The sequence below is a fragment of the Symphalangus syndactylus genome, chromosome 14, assembly GCF_028878055.3.
Source record: "Symphalangus syndactylus isolate Jambi chromosome 14, NHGRI_mSymSyn1-v2.1_pri, whole genome shotgun sequence".
NCBI lineage: Eukaryota > Metazoa > Chordata > Mammalia > Primates > Hylobatidae > Symphalangus > Symphalangus syndactylus.
This window is the reverse complement of record NC_072436.2, coordinates 85,832,599-85,852,806: the sequence shown is the minus strand read 5'-3', so window position 1 is coordinate 85,852,806 and position 20,208 is coordinate 85,832,599. Positions and strand designations below refer to the sequence as shown.

At 39.4% G+C, this 20,208-nt stretch overlaps 1 protein-coding gene across 2 annotated transcripts in view; it reads left to right on the top strand.

Annotated features, from left to right (window-relative positions):
• EML6 (EMAP like 6) overlaps positions 1 to 20,208 on the top strand; it is a 321,610-nt gene that overhangs the window by 221,783 nt on the left and 79,619 nt on the right. For both annotated transcript variants that reach the window (XM_063617993.1, XM_055243331.2), the window contains 5 exons: positions 481 to 574; positions 11,733 to 11,833; positions 13,127 to 13,329; positions 15,585 to 15,696; positions 15,934 to 16,061. In XM_063617993.1, the coding sequence (XP_063474063.1) occupies positions 481 to 574; positions 11,733 to 11,833; positions 13,127 to 13,329; positions 15,585 to 15,696; positions 15,934 to 16,061 (638 nt within the window). The remainder of the gene's footprint in view (positions 1 to 480; positions 575 to 11,732; positions 11,834 to 13,126; positions 13,330 to 15,584; positions 15,697 to 15,933; positions 16,062 to 20,208) is intronic.

Below are 20,208 nucleotides of genomic sequence, written 5' to 3'. Positions count from 1 at the left end.
TGGAGAATTAACTGAACCCAGTTTTTAGAGCTGAAAATGGTCTCAGGATCACAAAGCCAAGTGGTACCTCAAGTTAAATGTCATGAGATTTGTTTGTCACAAAATAGACAAAGTTTTTGTAGCTTACCTGAGAGTCTCCCTCTAGACATTCTGTGTCTCAGAATGTCAGGTCGGCAATTTACTTCAGCAGCCCGTTATGCATTAGGAAGCTTGGCTGTCTCTAGCCATGCGTTTCATTCAGTGAGGTCCATTTAGTATACGATAACTCCCATATATTAAAATATAATAATTGTACATGTTTATAGAGTATAGTGTGATGTTTCAGTACATGTATACATTGTATAATCAAGTCAGGGCAGCTATCCATCACCTCAAACATTTATCATTTCTTAAGATCAATTGCTTATTCCTCTTTACAGTGTATGAAATGTTTTGTTTTTTCATGGAAGAAATTCTGACATTTGTGTTGTTTTCATACAGCCGATGGAAAATGTCTGGTGTCGGTTGGTTTAGACGATTTTCACAGTATTGTATTTTGGGACTGGAAAAAGGGAGAAAAGATAGCCACAACAAGGTAAGAAGCTGCTGGGATCTTACGGTATCCTGCTGATACCACGGTTCAGTAAAGGTCAATAGTTTTCATTTTCTGGTAAGATTTCATCTTCAAGCTCAGGTGAAATTCACGTAGAAAGCTTAGCACCTAAGTGAAAAAATACTGCAGTATTTCATGGTGCCAAACCTGGCTTAAAGCAGGTAATGTTTGTTGCGGTGAATCAGAAAATTCCAAAATCCTCTGCAGAGAGTCGTTGACCGCTTTCTTTTGAGTGGTGTGTGTAATCTGTATCAAAGCACTTCAGCAATAGAAAAGCAGCTTTTCTCAGGCTGGTGCCTTGCCCCTTGTTTTTCCTCTGTCCTAGCATCTGGTGAAGGATTGTCAATGTCACCAGAGTCAGAAGCACCGTTTGTCATGAGGCTGCAGCATGCTGGAAAGGAGGCCCCACCGTGTGCATCTGCCACTTGCTTTCAAAGCAGGCAAATCGTTTCCCTAATCTCCTGTCTTATAAATAGATTTTTTGAGACTGACTGCTGTTTATAGACCACCTGTCCTCCCTTACCCCAGCCTTCCTGCCTGCTGAATCAGCACTAAGTCTGAACATGACTTTCCACTCCTACTTACATTGAGCTCAGCTGTTTGCCCAACCCTGATCAGGGGTCAAAATAGTTGGCAGCCAAGACCCAGCCATACAATTTGTTGCCGAGGGGTATTGTCAGTGTACCTCCCTGCTCGTTCTTCTCTGCATTAATGATGTCCTTTCTATCTGGCGATATAAAATCATTTTGAAGTTAATAGCGTTGACCCAATATTCACTTTTTAAAGTAATATTTTCCTCTACAATATTAAATAGGAAAAAGTTTTGTGGGGATTTAATGAATGAAGATTTATAAATTGCTAGAGACCTGGAGGAGCAGCAGATGGAGGCATGAGGACTCCAGCTAACCATCTTAGGAGAAAAAGAGAAGCTTTACTGATGACTGCTGTTGAGATTGAATTCTTGGCAACAAATGACAGCTCATAAATCTGCCTGCCCAAGTGGTTTTTCTTTTGGTCTTCCTAGTATTCCTCACTGTCATTCTACTCCCTTCTAGTACTCAGATTCAGCTTCTCATCAGAACTCTGTTTCTCCCCTAGACTAAAATACAGAATTTAAGTTTAATATTTCTGATAATATACCATCTGCCTTTACAGATAATTTCAGGGAAAGCATATTTCTGGATTTCAAAAGCAACAGAAATGCAATTTTCCTGCTAGAAAACCCTCTGCAGTTGTGGGTGGCTCACCAGTTTTATGATCGAAACATTAATATAAATGGAAGAAAGAATTATTTCTTAATATTAAAATAGTATATATTTTATATACTTGGTGGATAGTGTTACTGCCTCTATTTAACACAAAGTTGACTTAACATCGTTATGTTAATAACACAATTGATATTTGGAATTGCTCCCAAGCCTTATGACGCATTCCCAAAACAGGACACCTGCAGAATTGCCCAGGAGAACATTTTGGATTGACATTAACCAGTGCTGTTTCCAAGGAGGAATATCAAGGATTAAAGTTCTTTGGAAGAACGGTAGATTTTACAGTAATAAGTGTAAATAAAAGTTACGTAAATACCTATTTGCATAATATTAACAATGATACATATTTACATAAATACCTAAGAAATTTAGACAAATAAATAAAGCTTATATTTATGGCCTTAGAGTGCTTAAGTAGATAGAAACTTTTAAAAACAGGAGGCCAGGCATGGTGGCTCACGTCTGTAATCCCAGCACTTTGTGAGGCTGAGGCGGGTGGATCTCCTAAGGTCACGAGTTTGAGACCAGCCTGGCCAACATGGTGAAACCCCTGTCTTTACTAAAAATACAAAAATTAGCCAGGTGTGGTGGCAGGCGCCTGTAATCCTAGCTACTTGGGAGGCAGGAAAATCGCTTGAACCTGGGAGGCAGAGGTTGCAGTGAGCCGTGATTTAGCCACTGCACTCTAGCCTGGGCGACAGAGTAAGACTCCGTCTCAAAAAAAAAAAAAACAAAAAACTTTAAATGGGGCATGATAGAAGTGACAAAGAAGTAATCCTTAACTGAATGATACCTTGCTTCCAGGGTCATCTAAGCTCCCAAGAGGGCCTAAGTCACAGAGAAGCTGATTCAGTCCTACCCCTCACTTTTCACTTCTGTGTCTTGATCACTGCTAGCCTCATTTATAGAGCAAGGCTGAACAATAAACCTGCTTCTGGCTGGCTGTGCTGTTTTGGCAAGGGTGATTATTCTGTACCACTCATTGCCCAGGAGGTGAGGTTTCTCCACAGAGGAGGAGCATGGTTGGTAGCTGTAGTGGCATTGTCAGCTGTGCTGCTGGTGGCCATGCTGACGTGTGCCAGCTGTGCAACTGGGCACTCAGAAGTTGCTCCTCCCCCGATTGGTGAGAATATTTTAAATGAACCTACTCTTTAGCAACTCACAGAAACTAGAGAAATTCAGAATTGGACCATAGAGATCTTATTTACAAGATACTCTAGATTTTATTTACAAGATCTCTGTGACATGATCCAATCTATTTAAACAATTTCCCTGAATGCATCTTTGCTAATTTTTATGAGTGATTTCGGTTGCCTCCATTGCAAATGAATTTCTTAGTCTTTTTTTTTTTTTTTTCTTAAGATCATTCCAATTTTAGTCTAGTATACAAGTATCCTATTTAAGAACCAAGGCTGATCGCTTATAGAAGTAGTTACAGGACCTAACATCACTGTCAATCAGGGCAGAATAATGCGACGATTAATCAGGTGCATCTGTGCTCCTTTATTTGGGCTTGTGTTGCTCTGGTAATGTGACTGGGGAACAATGACTAATTACAGACACGTTTCATCTCAGAGTTTGAACAGGAGGGATCTTGGACAAAAAAGAATTATCAACAAGAACACTTCCAAGGCTAATTTGAAAGTTTTGCTGCTAGAAAGCTTAGGGATAAAGGCCGGGTGCAGTGGCTCATGCCTGTAATCCCAGCACTTTGGGAGACCAAGGCGGGTGGATCACGAGGTCAGGAGATCGAGACCATCCTGGCTAACAGGGTGAAACCCCGTCTCCACTAAAAATACAGAAAATTAGCCGGGTGGGGTGGCGGGCGCCTGTAGTCCTAGCTACTCGGGAGGCTGAGGCAGGATAATGGCGTGAACCCGGGAGGCGGAGCTTGCAGTGAGCTGAGATCATGCTACTGCAGTCCAGCCTGGGCGGCAGAGCCAGACTCCGTCTCAAAAAAAAAAAGAAAGCTTAGGGACACACTAAGGCACAAAGCTTATGTATATGGCAGGCGTATCGAACTTCCAAGTAAGCACTTCTGTATTAGCTTCGTCACTTGATCTATTTTAGGTCCCTACCTTTACATGCATTTAATGACTATGATAGTCTCCCGCATACCATAGGGGCCCCTTTTCTTTTTCACTTTCTTTTTTAAAATAAAACTTATTCTTTCCTCTGTTTTTCAAATAACATATGATCATTATAGAAAAATTACCAGGGAAAAGCTCTTAAGAAAAGGAAAATCATCTATAATTCCACTACCCAGATGTAGCCATGGTTAACATTTTAGCATATATCTTTTAGTATGTATTTTTCTAGTATTTGTATTTTTATTTACATGTGGGGTATTGTACATATGCTGTATAACTGGCTTTTTTCACTCACTAATACGTCGTCTCACTGTGTTCTAATTTGTTACCTGTCTTACTCTATATTATTCTATATTTTGAGCCAATTTAAATGTTTTTTTGGAGTTAGTATATGTATCAAACATTCATCAGTCTTCCTGTTAAAGGCTACTGCCACAGAAAGGGAGAACAAAATTACACACAGGACTGGGCCTCTATGCAAACAGAGTTCTGAATGGACAATATGGAAACCAAGTCACCCAGTGTGCAGTTGCCCTTGGCCTCTGGAAGAGGCTCCTTCCTTCGTGCTTGCTGGTGGGTTTATATGTCCCTATGCAGTGAATTCCTTGTGATGGGGCGTGAGGAATCATCCAGTGTTAGGAGAGCAGCATAGTGTGTAAGTTCTTATTCTCGCCATCTAAGATCTGACAAACTCTTTGCATTTTGTTTTGCTTACACATACACACACGTACGTGTGTGCACAAACACAACTACACTTGCAGGCAACTTCCCTACAAGTTTAACAAGTGTGTAAAAGAAAAATGAGAGGTATGCAGTGTGTTCTTTATTTAGATATGGACATAAGCTAAGCATTTACGTGCCATCATTAGCCACTTTATAACTAGCTACAACAGAAATAACCTCGGTGTTTTTATGATATAGAGTAGGACAACAAAAACTCTCACCCAAACTCAAAGTGCTTTTTCTGTTTTCTCACTCAACAGCAATCAACACAGAGACTTCTGTGACCAAACTTGCGGGGATTTCTCCCCACCAACAAGCAAACAATTCTGTGACAGACACCAACTGAGTATTCTCTAGTTCCGTTCTATTCTGACACTGTCTACCTGGAGGTAGCCTCAGATCCCACAGGTTGAGGGCTCCGTTTCTGAGACCATGCCCCTCATCCCACCTTGGGTTCGATTAATTTGCTGGAGTTGCTCAGAGAACTCAGACATACTTACTTCATTTGCCAGGTTATTACAGAGGATGTTACAAAGGTTATGGATGGAAAGCTATATAGGGTAAAGCACGTGGGGAAGGGGCACAGAGCTTCCATGGCCTCCCTGGGTGCACCTTCCTCCAGGGATCTCCTTGTGTTCAGCTATCCAGAAGTTCTTCAAACCCTGTAATTTGGAGTTTTTAATGGAGGCTTCATTACATAGGAATGATTGATTTACTCACTGGCGATGGGTGAGCAATTTAACCTTTGATCCCTCTCCCTTCCCTAAAGGTCAGGAATGGGGCTGCAAGTCCCAACCCTCTACTACTGCTTTGGTCTTTCTGGTGACCCATCTTGAAGCTACCTCTGGGCTGGCAGCCATCAAGTAAATCATGAGCATACAAGAAGACCTCCCTGGAGATCCTAAGGATTGTAGGAATTGTAGGCCAGGAAATGGAGGGGGGAGAATTGAAGACCACATATGTATTTTGTAATATCACAATGGCACTAAGAAATTAGATGGAAACTAAAAAGTTATTACAAAAAAGGCTTTCGTAAATGTTTGACATTGTATAGATAGAAGGAAACAATCTTTTATCTCTAGGAAATATAATTGTATTTGTTCTTTATTTTCATTTTTGTTTTCTCTAGTCTCTCTAAAGTATATATTAATTATTTTGAATCCAGGGGGATTTTCCTCCAATCAAGAAATCACTGGGCTGGGCATGGTGGCTCACGCCTATGATCCCAGCACTTTGGGAGGCTGAGGCAGGTGGATCACTTGAGGTCAGGAGTTCCAGATCAGCCTGGCCCCCGTCTCTACTAAAAATACAAAAAATTAGCTGGGCATGGTGGTGCGCACCTGTAGTCCCAGCTACTTGGGAGGCTGAGGCATGAAACTCATCTGAGCTTGGGAGGCGGAGGTTGCAGTGAGCCCAGATTGCACCACTGCACTCCAGCCTGTGATGGAGAGATTCTGTCTCAAAAAAAAAAAAAAAAAAAAAAAGCCTGGCACGGTGGCTCATGCCTGTAATCCCAGCACTTTGGGAGGTCGAGGCAGGCAGATCATGTGAGGTCAAGAATTCGAGACCAGCTTGACCAGCGTGGTAAAACCCCCATCTCTACTAAAAATACAAAAAATTAGGCGGCGCGGTGGCACTTGCCTGTAATCCCACCTACTCAGGAGGCCGAGACAGGAGAATCACTTGAATCCGGGAGGCGGAGGTTGTAGTGAGCTGAGGTCGTGGCACTGCATTCCAGCCTGGGCAACAAGAGCGAAACTGTCTCAAAAAAAATTTTTTTTGGATGCTTAATGTTTATATGGTTTTTGATTGATCTCTTGGTATTAAACACATTTCGTCTTTACACCTTTTTCTCCCCTGATTGTTAATGATATGTCCGGTGATGTATCCTAGCTCTAATATCCATGTTCACTTTTGATTTTCAAAGAGTCAGAGCCCCAAAATTCCGTCTCTTCCTTGCCTCTCATTGTAGGGTCCACATTCATGTAGCCATAATGGATCAAGAGACGTTCTATTATTTTTATTGTGGAAGATTTCAAAGTTATGCCAAAGTAGAGGGAATAGCATAACAAACCTTCTGTACCTGTCACCCAGCTGCAACAATGATCAACATCCTACACATTGCATAAATCTTTCCTTTTTTTTTTTTTTTTTTTTTTTACCTTTTTTGTTGTTTTCTTGAGATGAAGTCTTGCTCTGTCCCCCAGGCTGGAGTGCAGTGGCGCAATCTCAGCCCACTGCAACCTCTGCCTCCTGGGTTCAAGCGATTCTCCTGTCTCGGCCTCCCGAGTAGCTAGGATTACAGGTGCCTGCCACCATGCCTGGCTAATTTTTTGTATTTTTAGTAGAGATAGGGTTTCACCATGTTGGCCAGGCTGGTCTCCAACTCCTGACCTCAGGTGATCCGCCCACCTCAGCCTCCCAAAGTGCTGGGATTGCAGGTGTGCGCCACCACACCTGGCTACTTTCTTTCATCTATTATTCAGCTTCATCTTTTACATTTAGACCTGGTGGGAATGGAAATGGTGCAGCAACTTGGAAAACATTAGTGCCTCAAAATGTTAAACACAGGCCTCCAACTTCTCCACATTCTGGCCAACACTTGTTATTGTCTGTCGTTTTTATTATAGCCACCTCGTGAGTGTGAAGTGGTATCTCATTATGGTTTTCCTAATAGCTAATGATGTTGAGCATGTTTTCATGTGCTTACTGGGTATATTTTCTTTGTAGAATAGAGTTATTTGTCTTTTTATTACTGAGTTTTAAGAGTTTTAATATATTTTGAATATAGGTCCCTTATCAGATATATGATTTGGAAATAATTTCACCCATGTTCAAGTTTTTAGGCAAGAATGCTTTATAGGTACTTCCTGTCACATCAGAAAAGATAAAATCGGTGGTATACCAGAGAATAGGGAGGCAGTAGGCATGGTCCTTCCCAGGTGCAAGCACTAGGGGTATATTATCTGTAGAGAATTTGAAAATAACTAAAAGCCATACCGCTTTTTATTATTCCCATTATCTGCCGATTCTGAACAATGTTAGTCATGGAATTCCTTCTCTCCAGGATGGACCACTTCCCCAGCACCACCCTGGTGTACACTACTGCCCAAAACATGTAGTTGTTCTGCTGTCAGTAATATTCAGCTCAGTTGGTGGGTTCTGGGAGCATTGACCTGATCCTTTCATTATACAGCTCCCCATCACCACATTTTCTAATGGTTGTAGCATCAGCTGACAACCTTGGGCTAAACTGGTTACTTAGTTCGGGGTTCAAAGCGGCAGTTTTCTAATTTTATCATTCATTCTTCATGTTAGCTAGAATTATTTTATAAACAAGAATTTTCCCTCGTGAACCATGTGGTTTTTCTGAAATCTAATTCTCACAGGAAGTGATTCTTTAAATGTTAGGGTTATTTGATTTTTGTCTATAACTTGCTGATTTTTTTCCCAGTTTGTCATTCATCGTTTGAGTTTGCTATGGTGTTTGTCATCAAGCAAAAGGTTTCTATTTTTATGTGGTTAAATTTATTAATCTTTTATTGCGTCAAGATTTTCATATTTAGAAAACTATTGACTATTCTCACATTAAAAAGAAATCACCTATTCTTCTAATGTTCTGTGGCTTCATCTTTTATATTTAGGTCTCTAAATAGTTTAGAATCTATCCTAATATCTGAGAAACAGGTCCAGCTTTCTGTTTTTTCCATATGGCTACCAAGGTGTTCCATTTTTTCCCTTTTTAAATAGATTTTATATTTTAGAGTGGTTTTAGGTTGATAGCAAAATTGAGCAGAAAGTACAGAGAGTTCCCATTACCTCCTACCTCATCATATGCACAGTCTCCCCTACTATCACCATCCTGCACTAGATGGTATATTTGTTACAATTCATGAACCTACCTTGACACATCATTATCACCCGAAGTCCGCAGTTTGTATTAGCATTCACTCGTTTTGTACATTCTACGAGTTTTGACCAATGTAATATTGACATATATTTATCATGATAGTGTTGCCCAGCTAGCAATGGGCTTGTTGCCCAAAAAGCATAGATGCCAATACTATGCCACCAGCTTTTGTGAAAAGAAAGACTTTATTGCAGTTTGACAGGCAAGGAGACAGGAGGCAACGCTCAATTCTCTCTCTCGAGCTGGCGGCTGGGGCAGGTTTCATAGCAGAGGGTAATGAGGCATGATCTGATCGGATCTTATAATGCAGTGTGGCCAGGAGACATGATAGGACTGGATCATGCCATGAGGTGTGTAGTTCTTAATTTGGTCCCTGTTCCTTGGTCCAAGCACTTAGGTTCCATCCATGATTGCATGCTTGGCTCATCTGGGCATGATCAGGTTATATAACTTGTAACCTGGGTTACATGGTAACTGATAAACAACTCACCATTGTATTCTATAAAGTTGAACCAGATTGGGCTGATTCTGCAGTTACCATTCTACAGTATATTCAGAAGAGTTTCACTGCCCTAAAATTTCTTTGTGTTCTGCCTATTTATCCTTTCATCCCTCCCTCCTCTGTATACTGTGGCAACCACTAATTTTTTACCATCTTTTTAGTTTTACCTTTTCCGGAATGTAATATAATTGGAACCATATAGTATGTAGTCTTTTCTGATTGGCTTCTTTTACTTAATGATATATATTTACATTTCTTTCATGTCTTTTCATGATGTGGTAGTAGTTCATTTCTTTTTAGCACTGAATAATACCCATTGTCTGGATGTACCACAGTTTGTTTACCCATTCACCTGCTAAAGGACATCTATGTTGCTGCCACATTTTGACAATTATGAATAAAGCTGCTATAAATATCCATGTGCAGGTTTCCGTGCGGACGTAAGTTTTCAGCTCATTTAGGCAAATATCAAGGAATGTAATTGCTGGTTGCATGGTAAGAATATGCTTAGTTTTGTAAGAAATTGCCAAACTGTCTTTCAAAATAGCTGTATCATTTTGCATTCCCACCAGCAGTTAACAAGAGTTCTTATCACTCCACAGACAAGCCAGCATTTGGCATCAAACACCATTTATTTTAAAAGTTCATCTTTCCTGTTATTCATATAAGACTTTGTCTTTGTTATACACTACATTTTTATATTCATTTGTGTCTGTTTCAAGATTTTCTGTTTTGCCGTTTGTCAGTCAACTCATACACAGGTACTATACTGTTTTAATTATGGAGCCTTTATAGATTGTTTTAATACCCAGGAGAGCTACTCTTTCACTCTGCTTTTCTGTTTCCATTTTCCTGGTCATTCCTGCTGGCTTATTCTTCCATGAGAACTTTAAAATCAAGTTGTCTAACTCCAGATTAAACACACACGCACCCGTGGTCTTTTTATTAGAACTAAGTTGAATTTATAAACTAAGGGATAACTGCTATCTTTAGGATTGAGTTTTCCTTTCCAAGAACATGGGATATGGTTCTATTTTTTAAAATCTACCTTTTTAATCTTACAGATCAGGTCTTTTTTCTCTCTTCATTTTTATATGTTATATATGTCTTGTTGAGTTTATGCCTTGTTACTTTTATTGTTTATAAATACAGTCCTCCATTATAATTTTCAACCAGCCATTGTATATACAAAGGTTATTGATTTGGTATTCAATTTTATATACTGCAGCTTTACTAAAATGTCTTATTTGTAGTCATTTTAAAATTATTTCCTTTTTAATTTTTTAGACATGTATCATTTGCAAATATGAATAGTTTTAGCTCTTCCATTCCAGCTCTTGTGCCTTTTAAAATCTCATCCAGCTGCATTAGTTTATATGTTTAATACGATGTTAAATGGTATTGGCAATTATCCTGACTCTATTGGGAACGCCATTAAGTAAGAATCTTTTGAGTGTGCACACACAAATATGACGAATAAGCTATTCCAGCATGTTCTGTCTTTAAAGAAAGGATAATGACACACAGCATGTCTGGAGAGCCAGCCTGTACATAGTTAGCTTGAATAAATCTGGGTTTCTCAATGACAAAGTACAGGGAAATACAAATGTCTAAAGGACAAGTCTGAAGCATCCTTTAATTTCTACTGTATTGGGTGTTGAGTATTTTATTTTTTAAATCATGGGTGAGTGTTAGATTTTTGTCAAATACCTTTTCAGCATCTGAAAATGATGATATGATTTTTCTCTTTACATCTGTTGATATGATCAATTGTATTACTTGATTCCTTAATATTGAGCCACCCTTGTGTTTGGTCCTAATGTATTATATTTTATATGCTTTCAGATTCTATTTGCTAATATTTATGATGTTTGTATCTATCTTCATAAGGCAGATTGGTCAGTCATGTTCTTTTTGTTAATTGCTTTTTTTACATTATTAAAATTATGTCCTAATATATCAAAGACCATCAAATTGTTCCTCTCATGCTGTGAGATGCCAAGTCTACAGCCCAGCTCTACAATTGGCCTTTGCATTTATATTTGTCCTTCTGCCCCTTGGGTTATAAACCTACATCTCTGAATGTGCAGCGTCCCAAAGTGCCTCGAATCAATAGAAGACATCCTTTGTCTTTCCATAGCTGTGGGTCCAGGGCTTCAACTTCTAAACAATATGTTTCCAGCTGAAAACCCATTTAACCTGGAGCAATGCTTTCTACAGCAAGAGTGATTCATGTGAAGCTTTTCGTTAATACTGTCACTTTCCTCCTGCACAAGAGGAGGAAAAGAGGAGTCAATACTGTCTCTTTCCTTCTGCACATACCCAGAATAACTTGCAACCCCACAGTGGTGGCATTAATTTTATCTTATGGAGACATTATGATATGTTTTAAATATTTTATTACTTTGTTTAAAGTATAAGTAAATAAACTTTGGCAGCAATATTAGTGTAAGAAGAAAGGGTTCAAACATGCAAAGAAAAGCCAAAGCTCATTATTTTAATGTAGATGCCTGTGTGGATTTTAAACCATTTTCTAATTTAGTCATCCTGTTAGATGTGCTTAAAATTAGACCAAATGCATGCTTTTAATAAAACTGTTATTGCTTCCATCCAAACTAGAATTTTATTTCCTATTTGTCTTTTACAGAGGACATAAAGATAAGATATTTGTGGTAAAGTGTAACCCACACCATGTTGACAAACTGGTTACAGTTGGGATAAAACACATCAAATTCTGGCAACAAGCAGGTACTGTCGTTTGGGTTTTATCATTTATGTGATTGAGAGCTTTACTCTAGCTGGAAAGAAAAAACAAACTGTTGCTACTACCTGGCTTGTCTCTGCAATCTAAAATAAAAATGTGCCTAAAAAAATGATCTCCCAAATTCACTTAGAACGCTTTGAAGCTTAGAACACTCTATATGATGCTATGCATATTCATCAATACCTAGAAAGCTTTGGAAAATGTTCTGCTGTGAAAAGAATCATTTTTATATTTAGTCATCTGTTCTGAAAGCAGTAATTACGTTAGGCTACTGCACAGGAAATAAAATAATCATTTTGGTTGAGTGAATAAAATTTTATCTATTTGGAGAGTTCCTTTATTTATCTATTACTGAATTTAAACCTGAATTAAACCCTGAGTCTGCCCACAAATAGGTGGTCCAATAAATATTGGTGGATTTAATGTTGATAATAATGAAGAGTAAATAAGCATGAGAAAACATAGAGGATATCTCATTCTTCTCACTAATAAGTCAGACTTAATACAATTGAATCTGAATTCTTGGTATCAGCTTTGGTACCAAGCCCTAACTTATTATGCACAAAACGTGAATAAGGTTCTGTTCCAGTGCATTTTGCTTTTAAAAGAAGGTAATGCCACCCAATATGTCTGGAGAGCCAGCCTGTGCATAGCTGTCTTGAATAAAGCTGGGTTTCTCAGTGACAGGGTGGGTGGGGAAATGTGAATGTGTAAGGGACAAATCTAATGGCTTGTCCCGTATACTACCTTTTCCTACAAAACAATTCATTTTTCTCACCCCAAAATTGCTGTGATAAATAAGCAGAGCACATATAACATGCTTGTATTTTACATTTACAGTCAGTACTATTTTTATCGTTTTTGGTCAGCATTCATGAAGACTTTGCTCCTTCAGGCACTTAGTCACTCTTTCTCTTGGCTGACACAGAACTTGTGCTGAGCCTCAGTTAGACGCATGTCTTGGACTGAGATGCATATTGATTCCTCTCTCCAGCCAGACTTTGAGTTCCTTGAATTCAGGAACCCTCTTTGCATCTTCATATCCCAACAGTGAGCGCTGCACTTACCACATGCAGGGATTCAGTAAACACTGAGTTAATGAATGAATGAGAAACACTCTTAGAATATTTTTGTTTGTGATGTTCTCTGCAACTTTTAGACATCTTTATGTAAATACCTAATGAGAAACACCAGGTTTCTCACGGAAGTAGTCCTTCTACATGCTTATAGGAAGTGCCAGATTTTTTAAAGTAATAACTGTTCTTGGTCCACTCTAGGTGGGGGCTTCACTTCTAAAAGAGGAACTTTTGGAAGCGTTGGAAAATTGGAAACAATGATGTGTGTTTCTTACGGACGAATGGAAGATCTAGTGTTCTCAGGAGCAGCTACTGGAGATATTTTTATTTGGAAAGACATTCTACTACTGAAGACAGTGAAAGCTCATGATGGGCCTGTGTTTGCTATGTATGCACTGGATAAGGTATGTCCTGCGTATCAGCATTCATTTTCCTTATCGGCCTTCTAAAATTATAAGGTAGTCTTAGGATGGCCCACCAAGAGGATGCCTGTATCTAAAACAGGCCTGTCTGAATTAGGAAGTAGTTGTCATGAAGCTCAGTCAAGAGACAATAGGGAGGAAAGCAAAGATATTTTTAGAATTTTGTTTATAGTTGTTTCTTCATATGCAACTTCTCTCCACTTTTTCCACGCATGCTCTTCCTGGCTCCCACTCATAAGAGTCCCTTAAGAAGTGCCAGGGTAAATGTGGACACTTAGCAGCAGAAGAGTCCTGAGAAATACTTCAGCATTGTCTTCCTCCTTGGTGACACAATGGGCAGAGACTTAAAAGTACTGAGTGGTTATATTATTGTTCCAGACATCCATTTGCTATGATAAATTTACATCCATAGCCAGCTTGCTCCTGTATAGAAAGGCTCAGCTTTAACAAGAGTGTTAGAGTGAAGACTGTTCACTGGCCATATTACTATTCAAGCTCATCATCATTTCCCTGGTCTGTCTACTTGCCTTGCAGTGTCCCTCTACAAAGATTACACTTACCTTCTCTCTTAGTCTGTTTTTACTGCTGTAACAGAATTTCTGAGACTAGGTGCTTTATAATGAACAGATGTTTATTGGCTCACAGTTCTGGAGGCTGGGAAGTCCAAGATTAAGGGGCTGCAACAGGGAAGGGCCTTCTTGCTGTGTTACCCAGTCGCTGAAGGGCCAATAAGAGTGGAAGGGGCCAAAATCACCCTTTTGTAATGAACCCACTCCTACAATAATGGCATTAATCCGTTCATGAGGGCAGACCCCTCATGGTCTAGTCACCTCTGAAAGTTCCCACATCTTAATACTGTTACAGAGGCAGTTAAATTTCCACATGAGTTTTGGAGGGGACTAACATTTAAACCATAGCACCTTCAGTGTTTTAAAACACTTTATTCAATCAACTTGCCAGCAAATATCAACTTCTCTTCAGTTATTTCCAGTTTGCTGGTAGTACCACTTCATCTGTGCCCTCTGACCTCCAGTTTAAGCCACCTACTACTCCTAACCCAGGCCTCAATTTTCGTTTACCTGTCCTTAGGCAAATGTGTTGATTCTACTACAAAAGTAGGTTCTTGTTAGGTATGCAACTATAGTGGTTGTTTTGGTGGCTAAGCTGTTTTGTTTTGTTTTTACTGGTACATATGTTTTTGGTTAAACTGCAAGTATTAGAAAAGATTAAAGAAGAAGAAAGAATTTCTGTAGGCCCAGAAGTAGATATGGTGTAACTTGTTTAAGCTCTTGTCGTTTGGTAAATTAAGCTGCAAAATCATGAGAAAAGACAAGGATATCACAAAATAATATACTGCATTTAAATTTAATTTGGGGAATGAATTTTCCTGGGTACAAATTCTATATAAGAATAAGGATATTTAATGTTATACACTTTGAAATATTATTTCTTTGTAAACTTCATAAAAATGCATTAAATTAAAAGTTGCTGAGGAAGCAATGAATTACTCAGCTTTTTTCTTAGGAAAAAAAAAAAAAACTCAAAGAACAGTTGGTATATATAATAAATTACCAGAAAGGAAAACTAGTACAGCCAAAAAAGTATAAGCTTAGAACAGGAATAAAGATCACTGTTCAGTAAAAAATATCCAATATGTTAAGCTTTTTACTTTCCAGATTTTTGTAAAAATTAATCTGGATTTTAATTGTGGAAATTGTGTCTATTGAATGAAATAGGATAGTTTCATTATATAAAGTGCCTAAGTTACTCTTAATAAATAGTGATGTTTTCTTCTGGACATGACTTTTATTTTTAAATGTTTAACAATAATTTTAAACTGTGATGTTAACTTCAATCTATTTGGTCAGAGTATGTGAGATACCAGAAACTCTGCTAGGTTTTGAAGCTGGTTCCATTCTGTAGGAACCACATTCTGGTTGGGAGACTGGGCACAGGTAGAGCCATCCTTGATCAGTGGGCCAGCTGCCAACCAATGTTCTGAGGAGAGTGCAGTTGGACACATGATGAGAACGTGCTTAATCTTGCTTAGGGAAGTGTGGGAGAAATGCTCCCAGAAAATATTATTCAAACATTGTTATCACCAGAGTTTTCCATCTCATATATTTAGGAAGGTAACATCCACAAAGCTTCCTTACCCACAGGGAATCCTCCTGGGTCCAAGTGGGTAATTGGTCATTTTGATGTGTATATAACACCTCTCATGTGTGCCTTCGCAGGGCTTTGTAACAGGTGGAAAGGACGGCATCGTGGAGCTCTGGGATGATATGTTTGAAAGATGTTTGAAGACTTATGCCATTAAAAGATCAGCATTGTCGACTAGCTCAAAAGGTGCCACTCCCAAACATGTAATAGAGATCTTTGTATTCATAGGGATGGAGAAGATTGTACTAAAGTTTTTAGAAAACTATTAGCAAATCCCGCTTCCATGTTTAGAACTCTCTTCCTCTGGTAGAAATGTCAATGCTGACTGCCTAGTACCTAGTTCTTTGGAGCTATAAAAATTGAGTTTATACTAATAAGCAGTTGTTTTTGTTATTGTGTTAAATATACCATCCCCTTCCCCAGGCTTGCTTTTGGAAGATAACCCTTCAATTCGTGCCATCACTTTGGGACATGGACATATCCTGGTGGGAACAAAAAATGGAGAGATTCTGGAAATCGATAAGAGTGGCCCAATGACACTGCTTGTTCAGGTACTGTTTGTACGTATTCTAAACTGCAGTTCACATCAGGGCTGGGACTAGGGTGAGGCAAAGTTGATGCTTAGGTTGCAAAACTTAAGGAGGCACTCACTCTCAGGGTTGCACAAGAGTTGAACTAGTTACCTATTGCTGTGTAACAAATTGCCACAAACTTAGCAGCTTAAAACACATTTATTTTCTCACAGTGTCTGTGGATCAGGAATCTGAGCACAGCTTAACTGGATCTTCTGCTTAGTGTTTTATAAGGCTGCAATAAAGGCCAGGGTTATGGTCTCATCTGAGGCTAAACTGGGGAAGATTCTTCCAAGCTCACTCATGTTGTTGGCAGAATTTAGTTGCTTGTAAGTGGAAGACTAAGGGCTTTTTTTTTTTCTTTCTGGCTGTTGGCCAGAGGCCATTTTCAGCTCCCAGAGTCTGCCCACATTTCCTTGCCACATAGGGTTTCCCAACATTGCTGCTTTCTCAAAGCCAAATACAGAGGGAAAAAAATAGACACTACAATCTCATGTTACATAATTATGTCATCACATATGTGGAATCATAACATTCCATTGCCTTTGCCATATTCTGTTGGTTAGAAACAAGCCACAGGTCATACCACACTCAAAGGGAGGTGATTATGCAAGAATGTGAAAACCAAGAGGACCATGAGGGTCACCATCACTGGCCACCCTCTGGCCACCACTTATTCATGTCCCTACTACATACAGAATCCTTTACCTCCACCCCCAAGGTCCCCAAGAGCCTTATCACATGACAGGATCTGCTCAAAATCCAGAATCTCATCATCTAAATTGGGTCCAGGTGTGGAAGAGGTGCCTTAGGTATAAGTCCTGTCAATCTGTCCATCCATAAAATGAACAAGACAAGTTACCTGCTCCCCACATGCCAGATGCACCCGTGCCCCTTTGGAATGTGGGCCTCACTATAGTCTCAGCCTTGATCCACATAAACGCATTGCATCCTTCTTAATCCCTGTCTTCCCTCAAAAGTCATATTTAGGTAAAATTGAACTAAAATAAATGCAACAGAACCCTTTAGGAGCCAAGAAATGATAAAATATCACCTCAAGGGTGGGGATGTGGTAGGATGTGGAGGTGCGTAGGTAGTCCTGCCCAGTTTGGTGATGGATAAGACCACATTTAGGTGGAAGAGGCATGGTGAGGGGTGAAGGATGTGTGTTCAGAAGTTGGAGGGAAAAGAAAATGCACTGATCATATGAGCAGTCAGAACTTTCAAGATTGCAGTGCAGGAGCTTCCCCTCCTTGCCTTGATCTCTGAGTGATGCCTGCAGGCTTGCTGTATTAGGAGTGAATCCCCAAATCCCACTGAGAGGGTCCCTCTGACTTACTGTATCATGGAAACACATGTGCATATACACTATGGCTCAGGACACTGCAAGGCTTTAAAAACACAGGTGCCCAAGCCCCACCCTGGATATCCTGAACAAATCTGTGTCTTTAAAAGAAAAAAAATCTATGTTAAAAACAAACCTCGAAAGCTCTGCGGCTGGTCGTGCCTTGCAGCCAGGCTGGAGAACTAGGCTGGAGATGCATCCTTGAGGCATGATGTCTTTGTTCTCCAGCTGTTCTTGCTTTTGTTGTTTTCTTCCAAACTAATCTCTTTTTTTCTGGCCATAACTTCTCATTTAATTTTACTGAAAAGTATTTATTTACTTTTTAATCTCCAAATGTTTGATAATGTAAATTGTTTCCATGTATGCTATATTGCTAGATATTTTGGAAGATTTATGCCCCAATATGATTTAAATAATACTGTAAGATCTAAACTTTGTTTTCCCTCTTACTTTGTTACGCTTGAGGTAGTTTGGTTTAAATATGTTTTATGCTTGATAAAGGCTTTTCACTTCTTAATTCTCTACAATTCTATTCTTTCCTGTGTTTGTTTCTATTGCTCTAATAAGAAAAATAACCACAGCAGTCATATATTGAGCACCTAGTCTGTGTCAGGCAATACTGTTGTACAAAATTTGTCTTATCTCCACAACAGATTGGCTCTGTTAAATTGTTTTATAGATGAGGGACCTAAAGCCCAGAAAATTACCCACAGTCACATGCTAAGAACTGCAGAGCTGAGATTCCAAGGTTTGCCAGAGCCCTTTTTCACTTCACCAGGCTGTTCCCCACGTCTCTTAGCCTGGACACTGCAGGAAAGCCCCTGAGCTATGGGGTGTGGCGGGTTGAGCTGGTGGAAGCTTCAGACCAGATGTTAGTTACCATCTTTGCCACCTGCATGTGTACCATTGTCTCTCTTTTTTTTTTTTTTCAGCATCTTTTTTTCCTCTTCTGCTCTCTCATTTGCTATTCCTCTTAGGTGGAACTCAGTATTTCAGTTCAGTCAATATTTGTTGGGCTCCTGCCCAGGTCTGCTCTGTGCTATGTGTATGTGCAGTGGAATAAGGGCTTCCTGCTTGCCCAGGACCATGTCACAGTCCTGTTCTGAGAGACGATAGAGACACCAAGGGAAAGTGAAGGAACTGTGGAGGCAGTGTGAGTGAGATGATGGACTGTCCTGCTGGAAGAAGATTTTAGAACCACTTTGCCAGTTTTGGTGTCACAGCAATCCAATCACACTTGGAATAGACTGCTTATTTTTTAAGAGAAAATAAGGTTAGGGGAGAGGAGAATGGCAGGTGATGGGTTGTGGCACTTCCCGTCATGTGTGCTTTGAAGCAGTCAGCTCGCAGTTGTACAGCTGTTTATGATCAGCTTTATGGGCGATCAGCAGCAAAGCAGGATCCTAAGCCCATTTCCTTGAGCCATTCAAGGTCCTTCAAGCCTGCCTTGCTTACTGTCCGATTCTGTGTTACATGGGGATTAAAATAAACAGATTAAGGAAATACAATTTTGATATCAATATAAGGCAGTGGTTTAAAAGGATCTCTGGGTCCCACAATCCTGTTCTTAACTAAAATACACAAAGGGGCTCAGTCTGTAGAAGAGCTTCAAGCAGAGTCAGTCTGGGAATATGTGAGGTTGACCCCTGAGCTGTACCCTGACTGTGACTCTGGGGCTGGGAGGCTTCTGAAGAGAAGACTAGAAAACTGGCGATGTAGGGTGTCCTCAAATCCAATAAATTCAAAAACAATGTCTGTACCCTTCAGCCCTCATTTTCTCATATTTGAATGTCAGCTGTATTTGGAACTTTACATCTTCTGCCAAATTACTGTTTTGCTCAAATAGCTTCTCAGTTAAATTGGAATCATCCAATTTCTCTTTGGAAAGCCACCTGTTCCCCAAAGCATTCCAGCTACAAACACCTTTCAGATGCCTGTGTGTGGGCTTCCTTTCTGCTTTACTAAGCAAAGCCTTTTTATAATTAGCCATTAAAAAGCAAAAATTCAGTAAACAGTTAATCTGGTCTGCTTTATTGCTCTGTAGCACTGATCTTTACACTGCATTATTGAGTGAAAAATTATGAGAATCAAATTCATTTTCCCCCTGTTAAGTGTTCATTATAAAAAAATACTGCTTTATCTTAGTTATTATTCTAAGCCAGCCAAGTGTGTTTGTGATAAGATAAAGGTATATGGAATTGGTCCAGTGCTTACTAACCACCTTTCAGTTTTTGATGTTCATTGTTGGCACATGAAAAGACCAATTTGTGAACAGACTCAGAACCTGAGCTACACTGAGGACACTTGAAATGAAAATTTAGCTTCCTTTATTTCTGCTCTGCCGAATGCTACATATTCAAAGGACTAAAACTGCATAAATAATGAGAGTATTGCTCTTCAATTTCACTGACATGAATGGGTCATACCTGCATCTTTTAGAATATGATTTAACTGAAGGAAGTGGTTTGTGTCCTTACGATTAAGCTGCTTTACTAGGAGGGTACATATATACTGTGTTTATTTAGTATCAAACAACAGAAAAGCAGGCATTTCACCATTTACCTGGATGTTTCCAAATGGAAAGATGTTTGGCGTCATATAAACAAAACCGATAAGCAACGAGTTCATGTTTTGCTTTGCAAATGAATGATTTAGCATCGTGTAGGTCCAGCTGTAGATTCAAGTTTAAATGAAAAAATTATTTCGGGTGATCATTTTGGTTCAAGGAAGCTCAAAGTGTGTTTGTTCCTATTTGTGCCTTTTTATGATACTCTTGGACTG